At 40.9% G+C, this 20,649-nt stretch overlaps 1 protein-coding gene across 1 annotated transcript; it reads right to left on the bottom strand.

Annotated features, from left to right (window-relative positions):
- Nucleotides 1-30: 30 nt before the first annotated feature.
- On the bottom strand, nucleotides 31-19,597 carry ZBTB11 (zinc finger and BTB domain containing 11). Its single transcript, XM_053934511.1, has 11 exons — nucleotides 19,131-19,597; nucleotides 15,913-16,148; nucleotides 15,044-15,275; nucleotides 13,122-13,924; nucleotides 10,378-10,557; nucleotides 9,633-9,869; nucleotides 9,097-9,241; nucleotides 7,982-8,099; nucleotides 5,258-5,416; nucleotides 4,611-4,786; nucleotides 31-3,264 (listed from the first exon to the last, which is right to left on the bottom strand). The coding sequence occupies exons 1-11, from the start codon at nucleotides 19,438-19,440 to the stop codon at nucleotides 2,732-2,734; spliced, it is 3,129 nt and encodes a 1,042-aa protein (XP_053790486.1). The 5' UTR covers nucleotides 19,441-19,597; the 3' UTR covers nucleotides 31-2,731.
- Nucleotides 19,598-20,649: the final 1,052 nt, after the last annotated feature.

Raw genomic sequence — 20,649 nt, forward strand, 5'->3', positions numbered from 1 at the left:
AGAGAAAAAGAAAGTTTCTTGGAAGAGCAATTGATGGCAGAGCTGATTTTATTGATGACAGAAATAACTATAACTTTATACATCTAACACTAAATAAAAACAGCAGAATGTACAAATCTGATTCATTATGTACAGGAATTCACAAGGAATACTTAATGAACAGACACTTCTGATTAACTTTATTTCTTAAAAAAAATGAAATACCAACTGCATATTTGCAGTCTGACTTTTGCAGAAGGGTAGTGAATGTCTTAAGTGCTGACGTCCAAAGAAAAACAAGGCAATCCCACACAGATAGGAACAGCAAAGCCAAGGGTGACACTCCCTACTTACCTCACATCGTTCTGAAAAGGTAAGGCACAGCATGTTAGGAAAGGGGTGCCACAAAATTCAGCTTTGACATTCCTGGCTGAGTCTTGTTTAGAAAACAACCTTTTGTTATTAGTTTGGTTGGTGGTTGTTTTTAAACAGCAGATCATTGAGTCAGTAAAAGCATTTTGACAGTGGATATGAAGGCTCCAAAATTCAGATTCACTTTTGCTTCTTCCATAGATTGGGCAAATAAAAAATGCACCAAAGATTAAACTAAGGTGCTGGTAATATTCTTTTTTTGTAAGGTAACACACTAAATATACAAATAATGTTCTAGCACTATTTACAGCTGTTTTTCCTTGAACACTTCTTCACTTTAGTAATACATAATTATTTTTAGGATACAAACATTGAAGTAAGTTTTCAAGTTTATCTAGTGCTCTTTTAAATCTTTTTCCATTATAATGGCAGTATTTCAATTTTTAGCAGGATGGCTATCTCCAGATTCTTTGCCATACAAAAATTCAAGTTATAGCTAGCAGTATTTTTTTTTAATGTTCATTTTAGTTTTACTCCATTTGGTAATTAGAAAATAATACAATTGTAAAGGGGTGCAGGATATATAAATAACTATATTATCTGAAATAAGACCCTGACTTTTGAAATAGGCATCTACAAATTAATTTGGATCCAAGATAGGAACTCAAACATAAAAATTTTCAACAACTGCTTATCTACAGAATTGCCAAGTACAAAAAAACCCAGTCCATTCTGAGGTTAGTATACAGATATCCACATAGTTAAATAAGATGAAAAGTAGAAATACCAATTCAAATGAGGTGGTTACTTTGCCACAGGGTTTGCTGAAATTTTGTTCAGTGGATCTGATTCACAAGTAGCAGAGTTATATGCATGTCACTTTATTTATGAAATTTACCCTGCAATATTACAAGTTTCTGGCTGCTCGGATATCTTACTGCTGTCCAGGTTAGGAAACATGTGATACCACTATAGACTGAGAAGAATTTAAAGACTACAGCTCTGACTGTTCACATGCAAACACTCTTTGTTTCCTTGACAGACATGCTGCTTGCTTAAAGAAACCACGCAGCAACAAAGGAACCCCCACCTTGTACAGATTAACATGTGCCCCGTTCGTGGTGATAAACCAGGGACACAGAAACCTGGGCCCAGCACAGCTGTCATTCACACTTACTTGCAGGAACACCCAGTAAGGATTTTTCCAACTATGTGGTGTTAACACCAGGCATTAATTGGCCCTATTTCTCTTAAAGCAGCAGTAATAAGGTCTTCTAGAGATTCTGGTAATTTTGAGGCAAATTTGATTTTTACCCCATCCCAAGACTTTCGTATTTCTCTACCCTGATACTGTCATGTGTTCTGCTTGGGAATTACCAGAGCTCCTCCTTTCAATACAATACAAGACCAGTCCATAACTACCTGAACTTCCTTAGTTCCTGAAGAAGTGTGCCATTAGACCTTTATCCTTTGACAGTTTCTACATCAAACGTAAAGCAAAACCAGAAGCATCCCTCATGAGGCTGCTGTGACCACACACAAAGACTGCGCTGGGTCCACACGTCAGTGCTGGCAATAGCTTCCAAACAAACATGGAGTAAAACGAGGCTGTGCACAGAGGCTGCGGAGCAAACTCCTCCCTTACAAAAGAAAAGGAGTTCACTTCCCTAAGTAGCCTCCCTGTGGTGGGCTGTCCTCTGGTCAACTTCAATGCACAACCACCTTGGGAGAACAACTTCCTCAGACTCAGCAGATCCCTGCCTATTATCTATAAAACATTTTACAGAATTTTGCTGAACCTTGGACCAGCCACCCACACACCTGGAATTTAAGTAAGTTCTTCAGAACTGGGGTTCACTAACTACCAATGGTGCATTTGCCCAGAGAAAAAAGCTTCAGTTTTTCTGTATGCCACATGAAGCACAAGCCTACAAAAAGCATTCTAACACCTCTCTTGTCTTGGGAGTAAACAGACAGAATCCAACACAGGTAATTTGCTCACAAACTTGAAGAAATGCACATCAAAACAAAAAAAAAGCTACCAATAGTTGTGCATTTCTAGGTTTTAGTGCAGCCTTTTTATATGTTTTTCCTTTTTAATTTTTCAGTTACAGTATGATACTTCATGACACAAAAACATAATTTTAACTTTTTTGTTTTAAGTTACAGCCAGTATAGAAATCTTAGCTTTCAAAGCCTTGGGCCACACTGGAGTACTGGTACTTTTTCAATATAATGCTTAGTGCAGTATTCTGTCATCACAACATTCAGTACTGAGAATTAACCATTTGAAAACAGGCATCACTGAAAGCCTCAGCTAACCCATTATACACTTGCTTCTCACAGATACAGAACCTCACCCTTCCTGCTCTTTCATATACTAAATTGACTCTGTTGTTGTTACATGGGCCACTTCCACTTCTACAGTTTCAATGGCCTGTGTCACTTCAGCCATTTTCTGTCCTTGCTGTTGTGCCAGTACATAATTTACCACTTGCATGATGCTTTGGTCAGAAAGGGTAGAGACTGATGTGCATTCCTCAGTAGTTGCAACTGCTTCGATGGCTTCCAGCGTCTCTCCTGTCAGCACCACAGTCTCTCCCTCGCCAGTGCCAAAGCTGATCTCGGTTTCTTGCTCCTGGATGTCTGAGGCTAAAATGCTGATGGCGTGTTCCACCTGTGTCCCCTGGTTGTGAAACTGAAGGGTGTCTTTCTCCAGCATGATTTTGCAGGGTATGTAGTCCCTGTGGAACTTGGTCATGTGCTTGCGCAGGGTCCGCGCGTCGATGTAGGCCTCGTTGCACACGGGGCACACATAGGGCCGCTCCCCCGTGTGCGTCCGCACGTGGCGCTTCAGGGAGCGCGCGTCCGCCCAGGCTACGCCGCACGTCAGGCACTCAAACGGCTTCACACCTGCGCGGGGCAAAGCAAGCAAAAGTCACGGAGCCTGCCAGGAGTGATAGGGAGAACAGCAGCATGGGGGAACAGAGCAATACTGGGATGTTTGCCATGTAAGAAAGAGATCCTGTCCACCATTTCTGTGCAACAATACAATGCAAGCATAATGCATTCAGTAGTTAGATTTTCCACAAGTGCCCAGCCCAATCCAACACTTAACTTAAAAAAAATTTTCAAGATTCCTTTTAATGCAGTTTCTTCCTTATTTTAAGTGCACAATGCTTAATGGAATTCTGATCATTTTGACGCCTTTCTGAAGCCATGTTTTACTTCACAATATTTGTCACTTATATTTCTAGTCATCCTTTGCTTCTGTCAATTCTTCTGTACACCTACAGCTTTACCCCTCCTCTTCACTGCATATGTTCAAATACAGCACCTGATGTTTGTATGATCTTATTTTCCCTCATAACATTGGAGTTCTGTGGTCTGTAATATCTAATGGGGTGTGTGGGTGGTGACAAACACCATCTCACTACTGGCTTTTCCTCTGTGACAGTTACTGTAGATTTAGGCTAGGTACCTACTACAGGACACTTCCTCTGTTTAGAAACAAGCACAAAATCTTATTTCAATAGTTAGACAGCTGTCAGATTTACTCTTAAGAGCTCTTTAAAAGGAAACATGCTTCAAAAAAAAAGTGGGTTTTGCCCCAGGAGAGGAGAATACAGACTCTCAACACAGCTGAAAGAACCAAATACTCAAAAATCAATTTCATACCTTACATCTAAAGTAAAAATGCACACAATTCCTTAACTAAAATTATAAAATGTTTTCATATTTCCCGCAAATATCATACTATATCTATATATATATCTATAGCTATATATCTATATCTATATATATCTATATCACTTGTCATAAATTAAGAAGTTGATAAATTTCCAACATTGGTCCATTTTTTTCTTTTTAAATTTAGGCCAATCATTCTCCTATCTGAAGAGTACTTTGTTAACTGCGTGCACCTTTGAAAATGGAGAATGTTTTAGTGCATCCAATTCTTTGCCAGATTTACCCTTCTTAGTCACTTGTAAAAATGTTCCTCTTCTATTCAGGTTCTGAGGACAAATTGGCACAGTCCCTGTGTGTGACTGGAGCTTTAGAAAGAGCCCAAAAGCAACTTCTGGGAATCACTGACAGCAAGTTACCAAAGCAGGATTCACATAAAACTGGAGAATCTGTAAAAAAACCTCCATGTGTGTGCCAGACAACACACACAAAGACTCAAAGAAACAATTACCCCCTTGCACATTGTGTTTTTAGGGGTTGAGGGATGTAATGACTATTTGTGTTCTACATACCTTCATGATTGTTCATGTGTCTCCTATATTCCCGGAGTTGTGTGAATTTTCTTCCACAGTGCTCACAAACTCGTTCCAGATTTTGTTTTGCTCTTCCTTTTTTACCATGTGTGGCTTTCTTTACATGCCTTCTGTACAAAGCTTTCTCATAAAATTCTTTTCCACAGACGTTACATCTAAAATGTGTTAAGTGAGAAATCTATTAAAACCATTATTGTACGCTTATGTCTTTTAAGCCAAAATGCACTTTATTTACGGTAGACAAAGGTAATTGGCAATACTGTCTTATATGCTAAGTAGTTCCATAATTAGAAGTAATATTGTTGGCCCAAACTACATTTCCTCTTATCAACAGCCACAAAGCTTCCACTTACCCTTCTAGAGAAGTGAGATCACATAAGTTTCCAACTTCACTGATTGTATTTATACTCTTATGACGTCATGTCTTAGTTCCAGCACTGTGTCCCAGGTTAGCAGCTAACCCACACTATTTAAAGTCACCCATCCATCCTCAAGTACTCAAGACCCCAGTCACCATCAATCTATCAGTCATTGGTGGATTAGACAGTGCCTTGTAGACAGGCTGTGGACCTCTATAGCCTCGCTTTGATTAGTATATTTCAGTTGTTAAATTAATTTCCTCTTACCTATAAGGGTCTGTGACAGAATGAGACTTTACATGAGAATACCAGTCTTTCTTCCAGCTGTAACATTTTCCACAGAACTGACACTGAAATGGCTTTACACCTAAATGTTTATTCATATGCTGCCGAAGATCCCGAGCTTCATAGAAACTCTTGTCACATCTGTAACAACAAATGTTTTAGCACCCCATACAAGAAAGGCACTGATTTCAAAAGCACTGGGACCCTCTTCTTTTATAGTAACTAAAGACTGAGAACACCTATGGCATCATAAGTATTTATTTAAAACATAATCCCATTCTAAACTAGGAAAATTTAAAAAGAATAGCAACTTATTTGAAAGCCTGGAATAAAACTAAAACTTGAGGACCTCTGAAACCCTTTTGTCTGTTACTGAGTTAACTATATTCTTTCTGCTGTTTTAATGGTGAATAGTCAAAGGCAAACCAACTGGGAGACATCAGAAATTTGTATTATAGCATATGACCATATGAGGACAGTAACAGCTGCTTCTTCCCTTAACCAAAGAGGACTGACACAAAGATAACTGGAATTTATTGTTTTTAATGCTCAAATGTAGGGGATTTTTAGAAAATTAAAAAAAACTCAAGTTCATAATCCTGCAAGAAAGCACCTGAAAGTATTGATACTCATTCTTTAGCTTGCTGCTTGTACACATCTTAACCCAGGCTAACTTATGGTTTTCCTTCACTGTACTTTGTATAGTATGACTATACAGCTCCTCTTGGTATGACGATTACAGAGTTTGGTCTAATCAAAAACATGGTTTCTCCCTTTGAAAGAAATTCTGCTGCTCATCTCTTTCTCTTCCTCATGTAACAACATACAGCTGCATGATTCTAGAAAGGACAGAAGCAGAGCAATGCCAGCAAGCAAAGGCGGCTGATCCAACTTCTACAGTATCAACCACTGGAATGAGGGAACCTGAAAATAAAAAAGCTTCCATACAGGAACAAAACATTTGATATTACATTGCCTGAATAATGGGCATTCTGGAGAGAAAAAAAGTTGTCTTTGCTTTTGAGGGAGAAAAAAAAATAAATGGGTAACAGTCCCTGAGCCACACAAACAACCTCCTCCTCCTCCTCGTCTGGAAAATCTCACTGCTCCAGTTCAAATGGGGCTCCCAGGGATCTCCAGTTTGCACATCCACATTAAAAAGTACCAGAACGACCCCTCAGGGGCTTGAAAGGGGTTGGCATTTGCCGCTCTCTCCCTAAGGATTGCATATTTGGAAAAGCCATTAGAGAAGTAAAAACTCAAGCAATCACCATACATTGTCATGCATTACTGTGTTTTAATCAAACACATACTTCACAGCAAAACTTCCAGGAACATTTTAGGAAAATAATTCATGGTCAGCTTTGCTCAATGGGGCCAGAAGTTCAGACTGAAGCCTGACAGGGAGGTTTCCATTCCAAGCCACCGAACTAAAAAACTGAAGTCTGGTTATTGCTTAGTGAATCTCTCTGAACCACTGGTGACAACATGAATTATATCCTTAGTAGAGACCTTTGCTGGAGAAGCAGCAAGGACTGTGTCAATTTTGAAGAAGCTGGGGAGTCAAAATATCTTCTCTGTCAAGGTGATCTCTTGCATCCATGGCCCTACTGCCTTGAGTAAAAAATTTTTGTTTTATAAATATATTTCACCTTCAAAACTAAAAATCCCTTCCATAGTATGTTTCATGAAACAGTGTCTGTGCACCCTATTACCTCTGTTCTTTGTATTTTTAGAATTAATTTTTAGTATTTAAAATCACTAAATAAAAACACTCTTGATAGAACTGAAAAAGTTTTCATAATTTAGAAAATATTATTTTTGCTAGTATGCAGCAGCACTGAGATACTTTAAACAACTCTTTAGATCACTGCTTTCTTTAAAACCTTGAGATGCTACAGGCAATCATATAAATTGTACCACTCCTCTTAATATCTGACAGAGCTTCCCAGGGACCTCATTATGAATTCCAAAATTAAACATTATTTGTCCTTCCACAGGGCACTTGAAAGGTTCCCTATAGTCTGCTTGGTCATGGAAAAAGTATCCATGTTTTGCTAATGCACTAAGAACACACTTTCCAGTTTACAGTTTCTGCTTTGCTAAAGTCCACAATGCTGTCATGTAAATAATAATAAATGCCATTAATAATAAAAATAAATGTCGTTTATTGCAATATTTAAGTGGTCACATATGTTTTATAATCTAGATAACTGCAACAGTCAGTGAGTCTCACTTTGCAATGTTCCTAAACACAGCCATGTTTCAGAAAACACTGCACACAAGTGCAGGACATTGCAGACTCTACAGGACAGCTTCAAATCAAACTGAAATCCACTATCACACTACAAGAGGGGAAAACCAGGCTGAAGGCCCTTGGCCTCTCACAATCTTACACTCTTTTATCTGTCCTACAAAAAAGATGTGTACCCACACAGCTACTGATTACAGCACCAATTACAGTGCAAAGTCATTAGAGAATAGCTGCATGGAACTAGAGCTAGGTAACAGCTTAAAGCCAAGACTTTGCTCTCCAGCACATGTATTTACAAAAATATATTTCTTATTCTCCACTTTCCAAGTCTTATCCCAGGCCAGAGGAACAGTTTTACGCTACAACAAGAAGCTGCTTTTAATCTTGAAAATTACTAGGATCATCAATACTAAAAAAAAAAGCCCACCAAAACCACCCATCACCTGACTTACTGAGTACACTGATATCCACGAACTTCAGGCTTTGGCTGATGTTTCTTTATGTGTTTACTGAGTCCTGATGCCCTGTGGAAAGATTTTCCACAAATGGAGCAAAGATATTTGGATTCTCCTAGCAAAAACAAAACAAAGTATGTTACCAAGCCAGGCCTCCATTTCTCTGGAGTGCTTTGTGACACAGGTTTTTAATTCATATATAACTTACCTTAAGTAATCAGAGCAGTACTACAAAGACAAGTTTGTTCAATTACACACTGAGGGAATTTTAAAGTGTATTTTGTATATATTAATGTAATTACACAAAAGGGGGAAGTAGCAACTCTAAATTATTTTATGTTTTTAAACATAGGTACATTGCTGCAACTATGATTTAGTGAGGAAAAGTGAGCAACCTAAAAATCTGCCTTCTTGTGTGAAAAAAACCACAACTGCCTGTGTTTATGTATTATGCAATTTCTTCAGAAACACAGCATTGCTTATGGATTATTGCTTATATCTTGCATTTGCGGAAAAACACTTTAAAATAAAAGTTTTTGCTCCATTTCATCAACATAGGAGTGATGACTACTAATACAAATTCCTTAATTTCAGGAACAAATTATCCTGAGTATCTCTCTTGATTCTGCTCAGCCCAGAAAACCAGAAACACAAACAATCGTTACAAATTGCAATTTTAAAACTCTGCTTGTATTGAATTATTATACTGCCATCTTTCACATGCTAAGATCTTTCAAGACACTAGGCTTTACAAAATGTCAGTATTAGTACAGAAAATCTTGTAAAACATACACAGAGATATTGAGAGATTTAACTTAGCATGTTTTCCTCTAAAAGGACAGGCTATGAGATTAAGTGCATTAGAACATTCCAGCCTGTTGCCTATTTCTTGTTGAATTGACATGATACAGGCATTAAATACGTACATAAAACCACAGGAACAGACCAATTTGTTCCTATACAGAACATCTGCATAATAACACTAAACTATGGTTTAGTCCCAGAAAATGACTATTTACCGCTATCTCAGCTGCCTGACTGAAAACAACATTAAAGTTCAGCAGTACAAAATAGCCAAGCAAAGGAAAAGGATTACCTTTCTCATCACTTACCTGTATGAATGCTCATGTGCTCCTGAAGACTTCTTTTTGTGACAAAAGACTTTTCACACAAGTCACACTTGAACTGTTTCTGTACTTCATGGAGAGCTAAGTGCATTTTCAATCCATGTTTATACGTAAAGGTCTTTCCACAAACCTAAAAAAAATCCATACGTGGTGGAATAGGACAAATAAAACTAATTATGTAATAGGTGTTTAACTTCAAACAGAACAAAACCTCCTGTATTTCTTGGGAACTATGATGGCCAAGTCTGTGATTTATCACCAGTGACAGAACTTGCCTGTGAAAAAAAAGGAATCATCGAAGGAAGACATTCTTCTAGACACAAGAATATGAACTTGCACAACTCAAATTAATTCTTGTTTTCTCACTCTTGGACTGCAAGCAATTTCATCATGAATGTTGCACTGGTTCTCCTTATTGTGAAGTAACCAAGATTAACATAAATTTTAGGGCAGAGCGTCAACACCAAAATATTGGTAATAGAGAACATTACTAATCTGATTAGAGGGCAAAAGGACTTTACCTTGCATGCATGGGGTTTGACACCTGTATGTTTAAGCATATGGATTCTGAGGGAATAGAGCTTAGGCAGAGTTCTCCCACATATGTCACATACGAATTCCCGTTTGGTTCTCCCTTTCACTGAGGACATGCCTGTCCCCTCAGCACCTGCAGCAGCACCGCTGGCTTCTGTCTTCTGTGTGTGCCGCACCAGATGGGCCCGCAGGGAGGCACCATACTGGAATTCCTTCTTACACAACTGGGACAGAAAATATTACAACTTTACTTTGCATGTAACACTCGGAATTATTAAAAAAAAAAAAAAAACAGGAATAATCAAATGTTTTAAGTGCAGTAATATGATGAGTTAAATCTATAACCCAACTCCAACAGCCATTTTGAATGAGGTTAATGATTAGTTGTAAATTTTTATTTTATGGCTACTGACAGAACATCCAATCACTTCCCAGTGAGATTAACTTCCAGACTAGACTAAATACAAATTTACTGGTAGGGTTAAAAGCAAATTCCATACTAGCACTGTCTTGTGCAGCAAGTCACACACTACTACTGTCAGACCAAGTGGCTGCACTCCATTCTACCTCACCTCATCCTGATCAAGGCTATGCCCAACTCTGAAATCAGTAAGGAAAATAAATATACATACCAAAAAAAGCAACAAAAAATAATTACTAATATAATTACAGAACTAATTTTTGTAAGGACGAAGGTTTACACAGAAAAAAAAATCCAACCCCTCAACTTACTGGGCATTTATATTCTTTAGATCTTTCATGTTTCAGTGTGTGCATTATAAGTGCATAGCGCCGCTGGAACACCATTCCACAGTCAGTGCATTTGTGCTGCACTTCCACTTCGTTATTTTCCGTGGTCTCTCTTTTGGGCTGTTTCATTTTTTTCCCTCTTTGTACTAGCTTCATGGCAACCTAAGTTGGAAAAACAGAACCTTTGAATGAATTTTACTGCATTGTACTACATACCTTGTCTGAAAGTTTGTATTAAAAGCTGATGTTCTGTGTTTCTGTATTACCACTTAATTTTGCTCAGCTGACTTAGCTGCTTGAAAGTTACCTTGTTTCAGTTCACTACAAAACTAGAGATCTGAAGGTGAATGAAAAACCATTCTTTTTTAAAAACCATAAACTTACTGTGATGATGGTGACACAGTGACTTACTAGTTCAGGGATCATGAACTCTTCAGCCCTAACTGCCTAAATGACAGCTATGGGATAGTTAAAGAAGAATCACAGAGTACTGCCAGTCAGGATTTCTATCAAGTTGAGAGCATTCCAGATTTCCTAGAGGTTTTTTATATAGGAGTAAGGCACTAGAGGGTTTTTTTAGGTGGTATTGGCAGTGCTACCTGGAGCTGATAATCTCACCCTCCTTTGCAGAAACTTGCTGCCAAATTCTTTAGAAGCCAAATTCTAAGTGATCAGGTGGAAATGTCCTGTATCAGGTGTGTCTCATTTGGGTTCCTGAGAATAAGGCAAGGGAAGCAAATACAAGCATCCCAATTTCTTCACCCTGTTCTCCCAACTGTTGTAGACAGGTAGAAGAATTATAAAAGAAAGGCCTTATGAAATCAAGGCCCCACTTTGCTAAATTACCAAAGCTGCCCTGTCACTTCTTCTAAGTGCCACTATCAAGCAGTTTGCAAGTTCCCACATGAAGCTATTTTGAGAATGAGACATTTGTTAACGTAACTATCTATTCTGAGGGTGAAAAACAAATGCACCTACAATAACAAGGATTTGTCCAATGAGAACCATCAGAAAAAGTACCTAAACAATCCAAGAATAAAGAGATTTGATAGACAAGTAAAATACTGTTTGCTAACCAATGAATTCAGTGGTAAGAAAACTACTAAGCAATAGGAGTCAAACATGAGGTCTATGAAAACTGTATAAAATAAGTTATGTGAATAAAGATTTGGCTTTTCCTACATGAAGAAAGTGGAGTCCTGCATGATTTGTTCCGATACCCAACAAGAGAGGTATGTAGCAGTTTTTGAAAAGATGACAGCCCTTCCATGCCTCTGAAAACAAAACTGAAACTCAATACAGAGAAAACTTTTTAACATATTTTTAATTTTCCTGTTGCTCTGAAAACTTAGCTAAATTGTGCTAAACTAAAACTTAAAACTTAGCTAACTTGGCTAAATTGTGAAGCCACAAAAATAATTTTGTTCAGTACGTGATTAGTAAGAGCTAGGAAAATAATGAATTCCTAGGAAGCACACCTCATCCCCAATATCTCCATGCCAGGTGCAAGTACTGTAATTTAAACCAGAAGCATTTTTCCTGCAATCTCTTTCCTGTTATTCTCCCAGTATCAAAACTGGGAACTCAAGAGAGCATCTCCTTCCCCATGCTTATATGACATTCCATGCCATAGGGGGAGTTGAGGGATGCACAAAACACTAAAGGCTACGAAACAAGTTAGGAAAGCAGAAACCTATTCCTGAGTCCAATCCTGAGCAATCATCCAAACCAATTTCTTTTTTCCACAGGTCTGTGCACTTCATCTGTCAAGGAGCTAGATTTAAGAACTGCAAAATACATTAACAGGAACTATTCCCAAAAGTAAATACTCCCCTTCCCAAAACAGAACAAAATCGTGGTGCTCTCCAACCAGCATAAATAGGTTGCTCAAGTATTTTGACTGTGCTAGTTTTAGCATCTGGGCTTTAAGCTGTCCATCTGTAAAAAGACACTAATGCTACATTTTCTATCTACCAGGGTGCTGTAATGATAACAAATTATTGTCCTGTGTGTGGGATTGGTGTCTCTAGTACACAAAACTCTCAAGACTCCTCTGGTAATTAACAGTTCTTCAGAAGACTTTGCCAACATGCAGTGAAGTGCACTCTGTCACAAACTAAATGCATGAATGCCCAATGAGATGATTGTCAACTATCCAAAGGCACTGAAAGAGGAAAGGCCCTCAAATGGGAAAGAGTAATAAGACTGTTTCATTTAAAAAAATGTAACTGGAACTAGTTCAATTACTTAATATTTAGTATGTTCAGGTGCTAGAGTTTTTAATACTAGTGCTCTTTGAACCTTTCTCTAAATTGACCCTATCAGAAGGTAGCAGGAATACATTACTGTGACTCATGACTACATCTTAAGATCTACAGGGGATGTAAAATTTTTCATTCCCAATGCTGTTGTCAAGTCTGAACAAATGTAGGATCTCATTTCTCTAACAGATAATTGTATGTATCTGTGACTGACATACACATGAGCTAGCTCAGAATTAAATTCACAGATCATTAAGAATTTTGGGGAGATGATACAACTTCTGTCCAACCATAAGAAGCTGTGAGAAGATACTCAACCTAGACTGTGGCCACTGAGCATTCTAAGGACCTTCAATATGGAAGGAATACTGATGCCAAGTCAGTGCTTTTGGGATTTTGTCTGCCCAGCTGTCACAGCTTAGAAATTACTCTGGTAACTACAAGGTCTAATGACAGACAGAATACCTGCTGCACTGCAGATTTAGGATTTGTCTTTCTATTCTGCAGTTTTTTTTCAATTCCTTTATGCAGCCTGATGTATCCCCCCTCACTGACTGAACGCTGGCGAAGCTTGCTTTTGTAAGTATCATCCTGGCTGGAAGCGAAGCTTTCTGGCAGGGAAATGGAGCTGCTCTGCTCGTTACTTTTTTGCTTGAGTGTCTCTGAGGAGTCTTCAGAAGCAGAGGCCACATGTGCTTTATCACTCTGATTTTGAACTGTCTCAGTTTCCCTTTGACTCTGTGCGCCCATAGCTTCCACAGCCGATGGCTCAGTGCTGAGTCTATTGTAGAGGCTGTTTGCAATGCTCTCCACCAGCTGGATCTTGATGTAATTTTCAGTTGTTTCACACCGTTCCACAGGCTTGGAAAAGTCACCTGCAGTGGCCTCCAGAGGCTCTGGGTGCAGGAGGTCAGGCCAGGGTGCTGCTGCCTCCTCTGTCCCAGCAGAGGAAGGAGCTCCATTCACAGCTACTGGCACTTCACTGGCTGTGAGTTTAGGTTGCTCAACACCATCCACGGGCTGCATCTCCACTTCAGACTGCTCTGCTAGATTTTGTGTTGACTCTACTGTTTGAATATCTCCCTTTTGGTACACTGTAATTTGTTTCTCTTCCATCTGTTTGTGCACATTCTCACAGATTTCAAGGACCTCTGACATGAAGAGATGCTGGGCAAGCATGGCCACTTCCGCCATACTACAAAAGTCAAACGTTAATTCTGAAGTATAAGCAAATTCCAATAAAGGCAGGAAACTGGACTTGCAGAAACCTACCAGGAATAAAACAAGATATTAGAGCAAATAATGATGACCTGAAATTACCCCAAAATATCCCATGATGAATACAACAGTTCACCTTTGATACAGTTAGAGCAAAACACACTTGTAAATAACAAGCCCATCACTGGCACTCAATTAATTTGTCATTTACACTACAGCTTTCTCCTCACGTAGTTTCCATGTATGGGTAAGCTCAGACAACTTTTCCAAAAACTAAGTAGTACTTAAAGAGTTTCACAATAAAACTCTTTGAGGAATATTTCAAGATGCTGGGAGAGCCACAATACTTTTGGAGCAGATTAATTGAACCAAAGTCTTTCTGGATCTGCTACATTCAGAAAGTACTCAGGTCTTAAGTAACAAGTGATGTGGTAGAAAAATAAGGAAGTAGCTACTGAAAACAATAAAAATATGGATATATAAATAGAAATGCTGAAATATAAGCATTTGGTATAATTGTCCACAGTTGCATAAATAATAAATCAAATATTTAATGTGGGGAATTTTCTGGACTATCCTATTAGAGAATTATTGTTCATGCATGCCTACTATTCATGCAGAGAAAGACAGTTAATAAATGAGAAAGCAATGGAGAAGGCATATGTTCTGTACACTATTCTTCATCACTACAAAGCTATTTTTAGAACATATATTTTAGCTCCTGTCTTTCATGTACCAGGTCTGAGAAATAAGCAGACATGTATAATTCTGCTTCACAGAAATAAGAAGCAATTTAGCATTCATTAAGCTGAACAACTCTCCAAGCAGCCTGTGAACATCCCCACTTGATGTACTCAAGCATTTGACTTTGTTCCCTTTTTAACATTTGTGACTAATACAAAGAAGAAACACGCCTAAGCGAAGTAAAAATCCATCAAAAGCTTCTCAGAAACTTTAAGGTTAAATACCACAGTCCATGGAAAATCAGATTAGCCAAAATCAGTGATCACTTTTGCATTACGATCCACACAAAATACTTTTAGATTAAAAGAGAGAAAAAAGCAAGATAAAATTTGGTTGTCTTTAACACTCAAGAAAGACTGAATTAAATACTGTACACCTTACTTAGGATATTATGATTTCGAGCTTTGAAACCCACAGCAATTCACCTGACAGATCCACTACAGCTTCATGACTAGTGACAGCTCCCTTTTCAATGAAGAGCTCTCGGAAGTACTCGCTGTTGGCTGCCAAGACAGATTTGTGAGCTTTGTACTCCTCTCCTTCAATCAGCAAAGTCACATCACAGAACTGATTGGAAAGCCTCTGCTGATTCAGTTGGTTTAAGACTGACAGACAATGTTTGGAAGATGACTGCTTCACAAGGCCCTTACTGTCAACCTGTCATAAACAACATTTGAGAACTTCATTACATTTGGATTGTGCCTTTTTAAGCATTCACACTGAAACACAGAAAAGGATTATTTTCTGCAACCATACAATCAGTTTGAGCCTGTAGAATATAGAGCTTAACTTTACTATTGTTTTCTTTAAGTTTCACCCTCCCTCCAAACACAATTAAAACCGACTGGAAAAATGGGAAGACATATTCAAACAGCTCTTTGACTGTATTTTTCTATGCTACAGTCTGAAAAAGTTTCTAAATTCAAATGTCTTTATGTGCATGCGAGCCTGCAGTTATGAACAACAATTTTATATATCAGTATAGAATCATTTATTAAGGAAAAGATATAGAGGCCATAAGAATCTGGTATGTGATGTTTTACTACTGCCATTCATTTTATCTTAGATTCTATATGCATAATATATATAGGGTGATTTTATTTCCCAGCAACAATGTCCTGTAATTAATTTCATGACATATACACCAGTATCCCATTTCTACATATTCAAGATCTTTGGCAAAATTTATAGTCTTGCTGTGACAAGATTATCACAACAATGGAAAATAAGTACATGACCAAGAACGCAGTAATAGAAAATACCAATCTATTCAGATGTAAACAGTGGTACTTACAAACACAAGCTCGTGCTTTGCTATTGGCTTCTTCTTCACAGGCTTTGGGGATGCTGCTGGGATTGATGCTTTGTTATTCAATTCATCGTCTGTTTCATTACTGTCTTCATGAGATTTTGCATCCAGTCCTAGCTCCTCCAGCATTTCAGAAGGATCTGAGAGAGATCTAGAGCGATCTAGCTTTTCCTGGCACTTGCTGCATTCTTTAATGTAATCTTTAACCTGCTTAAGAATACCTAAGAAAAATTAATGGAGCTTGATTAGGCTTCTAATCTTAATTCTATTTACTATAAACAAATAACTAAGTATGTAGAAGATTAGCAAAACATCAATAATTAATAATCAAAAATATTACATACTAACCAAGAAAAATAAAGTCAGTCACCTACACTTTTCCTCTCTAATGCAATATTACCAATTCTATTCTCTCACACCATTGCATGATATTGTATGTCTCTACTGCTAATTTGAGGTAGAACATTTAGAATGTCACTACATCAAGGAAACCCTCCTAGAAAGATTACTAAAGCTAAAAAAAAAACCAAAACAACAAGGTATTTAGACATTTAGTCTCATCATCCCAAGGTAATGATAAATGTAATATAATCCTGTATTTAGCCCTCACAAATGGCTTGCTCCTGCTGAAGAGGACAAGAATTGGAAGGCTCACTTATGAGCTTTTGCAAAACTGTGGGATCAACTGTGCTATATGCAATGACACTAATAGATACTATTAACACTGATTTAAATCAATTGCTTATGATTTTGGAATTTAAATAAATCAATTTCCCACCAGTACTTTAACCAGTGGAACCAAATATAAACAAGAGCACCCAAGGAAATAGCCTGACTTTGTGTCAGGGGAGGTTTAGGTAGGACATTAGCAACAGGTTCTTCATCCAGGGGGGGTGTTTGGGCCCTGGAACAGGCTCCCCAGAGAAGCAGTCACAGCACCAAGCGTGACAGAGTTCAAGAAGTGTTTGGACAATGCTCTCAGGAATGACTCTTGTGCCTTTTGGGGTCCTGTGCAGGGCCAGGAGCTGTATTCAGTGATCCTTGTGGGTCCCTTCCAACTCAGCACATTCTGCAATTCTGTAAATAATTTCAGATACTCAACAGGTCCTAAGTGCAGGGTCCTCTTCTAGACACCAAGGCATTTTCCATGCATGGCTGTCAATCTGAGTTCGTTCTCTTCACTAGGACAATATAAAAGCATATATAGCAGCTGGCCTTCTATGGCTTAAAATCCAGCACAGCTCAAAAGCTTTGCTGACCCAGACTTAGACTTGGTTGCTCACATCTCCTCAGAGCATGACTTGCACTATCATTAAATACCTATCTTTGTAAGGATGAGGAAAACAGAGACTTAAGGCAACCTAAGATATTAATGCCCATTTCAACAATTGCACACCTCCTTGATTTCATCTGAAATCAGACAGGAGGTCTCTGGCCTGCAAATCACATCTCTAACACCCTTCCTGGCCTCTGAGCCATTCTCTAGCCCATGGCCTTGCAGTTACAGAACACACACCAGGCTGATGTCCTTCTCAGGATGACAGCTGGGCCAAAGCTGCTGTCCATAGCAGCCAGAGAGCACTGTAATGCCCAGGAAAACATTGTTTTAAGGGAGACACATGTAAGAAACGTAATACTTTAACTGAAAGCATGGAATGAATTTTAGTATTCTCAGTGTAAGAGAAGCAAGAGGATTTAGGATGTGCAAATAAAGGTGATCAAAAAATAAAAGTAAGATCAAAAGAATACAGAATGCCTTCTCCTGACAAACAGAAGCTACACTGAGGCCCATGGAGGAAGTTTACAGCACAGGATGAGAGTAGATGCCAGAACAGTACAAAGCTGGGCAGACAATGAGAATGAAGATAATGGCAAGGAAACCACCATCCAGAACGGGTATATCAGCTTTGAGATGCCAAACCCTTTCTTCACATGAAAATATCTTCAAGCCAATGAGATTTGGACTGGAGGGACTGGCTGCAACTAGAGCAAAATCTCTCCTGAAATTGAAAATAGGTAAAATTACAGCTGAAATTATAGACTTGCTGATGGATGAAGAGAGCAGAACAAGAGAAGCAATACAGACACACACTGGGCCCACGGCAAGTGAAAAGCAGGCTATTTGTTTAATGGATACCTAGGGCTAAAAGTAGAGCACCAAATCCAAAGGGAACAAGATATCAAGTCATTCCCTCAGGCAAAAGAAAGTCCCAGTTGGGAATTATTGCTGTTCAGGCACCACCAGTTTTAACAGCTGTGACATCACTCAGGACCCAGCTGAGAATTAGTCAGCCTTTTCAGCTTCTCATTGCAAGAAAGAGACAAATAAAACAATGAGTGCCAGGACTGCCAACCACCACTGGCAGCTGCAGTACTTTAACATGAACACCATCACATGCATGAATGAGGTCCAAAGCTAACACAGGTCACGTGGACTGGATTATCACCCTATCCCAAAGGCACAGTTAAGATGTCACTGTCTTACCTGGGCTGTGTGCAAGACCGGGAGGGGACAGCTGTACTCAGTGTTTCCATATATTCAAGGTGCCACCAACAGATGAGAAGCCCTGGACAATGTGCTGACCAGGATGTACTGTGCACAGTAAACCCTGCCTCTCGGGGTGTGACACAATGTCACTGCCCACAGACCACGTGCTTCGAGGTGGCGTTTAAAGGCACTGGTCACTCAGCAAGTGACAGTCCCCTCCTGGTCCCGCCAGGGAGGGCACATGGACATCCCTTCAGCAGTAGGGAGACATGTAACTCCTGGAGCGGGTACAGCGGAGGGCAACAAAGATTGATAAGGGACTGAATCATCTCTTTTACAAGGAAAGGCTGAGAGAACTGCGCCCGGTCAGCCTTGGCACGAGACGACTGAGAGGGGACCGCATTAATGTGTATAAATATCTAAACAGAGAGTATCAAGAGCATGGAGCAAGGTCCCGGTGGTACCAAGCAATGACACAAGAGGCAACGAGCAGAAACTAATGCACGGTAAGTTCTACGCGAACACGAGGAAAAATTGTAAAGGTGACTGTGCACTGATAGAGGCTGCCCCGAGAGGCTGTGGAGATACTCAAGGGCCGCCCGGACGCGGTCCTGTGCCATGCGCTCCGGGATGACCCCGGGACCCACTGCGGTCCCTTCCAACCGCGGTTCTGCGGCTCCGTGCCCCTGCAGCCGCCCCCGCCCGCGGCGCTCACCTCTCCACCAGTACTTCTGCGAGAGCCCCTGCCAGGTCTGCAGGCGGGTGCGGTGCGCGCCGTCGGGCGCCAAGTGCGCGGCGCGGATGAGGCGGGCGCGACGCTCGGCCTGCAGCACCACCTCCAGCTCGGCGAAGCGCTGCTGGTCGCGCTGCCGCCGCTGGTAGTACAAGGTGCCGCCACGCACCACGTAGCAGGCGGCGGCCTTGCGGATCTTCCGCTTGGCGTTGCCCTCCGTGCCCGGCGCGTACGGCTCCCGCTCGTTAGTTAGGTACCGCAGGATGGCCAGGTAGCTCTCCTCGCTGGACATCGCGCGGCAGGGGCACGGGAGCCGCCCCGCGCCCTCAGAGCCGCGCCGGGGCTGCGGAGAAGCCTCCCGGGATAGGGGAAGGGAGGTCGGGATCGGCCCCGGCCCGGCGGGAGCCGCGCCCGGGGGGGAACTGGAGTGTCGCGGCCCGCGGCGGCAGGAGGGAGGGAGAAGCTTGGGCAGCAGCAGCGGCGGAAAGACAAAATGGCTGCTGCACAAGCGGAAGTGAGGCGGGGCCGCGCGCGCGCAGGAGGGGCCGGGAAGGGGCGAGGGAGCACGCGGGGGAGCGGGTTCGCCATCTTTGAACAGGGCAGGGGAGAGCCCGGGCCGCCATGTTGGAGCCGGGCAAAGCCTGCTGCGGGGGCGCAGTCGTGGCGGCGGGAGCTGGGGACGCTCCCGAGAGAATCCCTGTGCAGCCCCGGCCCCGAAACTATAGCGGCTTCTGCTCCAGAACTGCCTCGGGGGCAAGAGCTGCGAGGGGAGTAGCAGGGTCACTCGTGCCGACCAGGAGCAGCAGCAGCGCGGGCGGGGCGGCACCGCAGCGACGCCTCGGGGCGCTCAGTGCGCGCTGTTTGTCTGTAAGGGGCAAGGAAGAAAATCCTTCAGAAGTCAGCTGCGCGTTTTACTTGTCGGAGATCTGCGCTGGTTTTTACACCCGTAACAGAGACACCCGAGGCAGGAGCCGGGGCTGTCGCGCCCAAGGAAAGCGCATCAGCAGCGACCCTTCGCGCTCGGTACCTGCGGGACGCACCTGGAGCACAGCGATCCCCACTCAGAGATATCGACCAGACTGAGCAAGACCGGCCAAAGGTGCTATTTATATAGAAAAAGGGTTCTATATTTAGTTTTTCGGTTTAACAATGGCAGTGTTCGAATACTGGAACAGGTGGCCTTTGGAGGTTGTGGAATCTCTGTCCTTGGAGTTGCGTTCAAGACTTGGGTGGATACTAAGCAATCTCATTTAAACAGACACGTTTTCAACAAAGAGTTGGAATGGATGTCCTCTGGAGGTCCTTTTCAACCAAAATTATTTTGTAGGTCTGTGACAAACTTAGGTACTCAATTTCTTCTGACAAATACTTGATAGAGGCTCAATTACATTACATTAGGTAAACACAAGGGCTTATATTAATTTCCATGATAATTCATTCTATTACATCTATGTTTGAGGTGAATAAAGTGCTGTTACACCAGGGTAAGGCCCTGCTCTGA

Source organism: Vidua chalybeata, chromosome 2 (assembly GCF_026979565.1).
Source record: "Vidua chalybeata isolate OUT-0048 chromosome 2, bVidCha1 merged haplotype, whole genome shotgun sequence".
Lineage (NCBI taxonomy): Eukaryota > Metazoa > Chordata > Aves > Passeriformes > Viduidae > Vidua > Vidua chalybeata.

What these genes read in the sequence shown, in the direction of transcription:
- ZBTB11 (XM_053934511.1), bottom strand. Translation starts at nt 19,440, where the DNA reads ATGTCCAGCGAGGAGAGCTACCTGGCCATCCTGCGGTACCTAACTAAC. An exon ending in CTAAAGAATATAAATGCCCA is followed by an intron (nt 9,870 to 10,377) that starts GTAAGTTGAGGG and finishes TTTCTGTCCCAG; the next exon opens with TTGTGTAAGAAGGAATTCCA. An exon ending in TCAAACCCCATGCATGCAAG is followed by an intron (nt 9,242 to 9,632) that starts GTAAAGTCCTTT and finishes GATTTTTTTTAG; the next exon opens with GTTTGTGGAAAGACCTTTAC.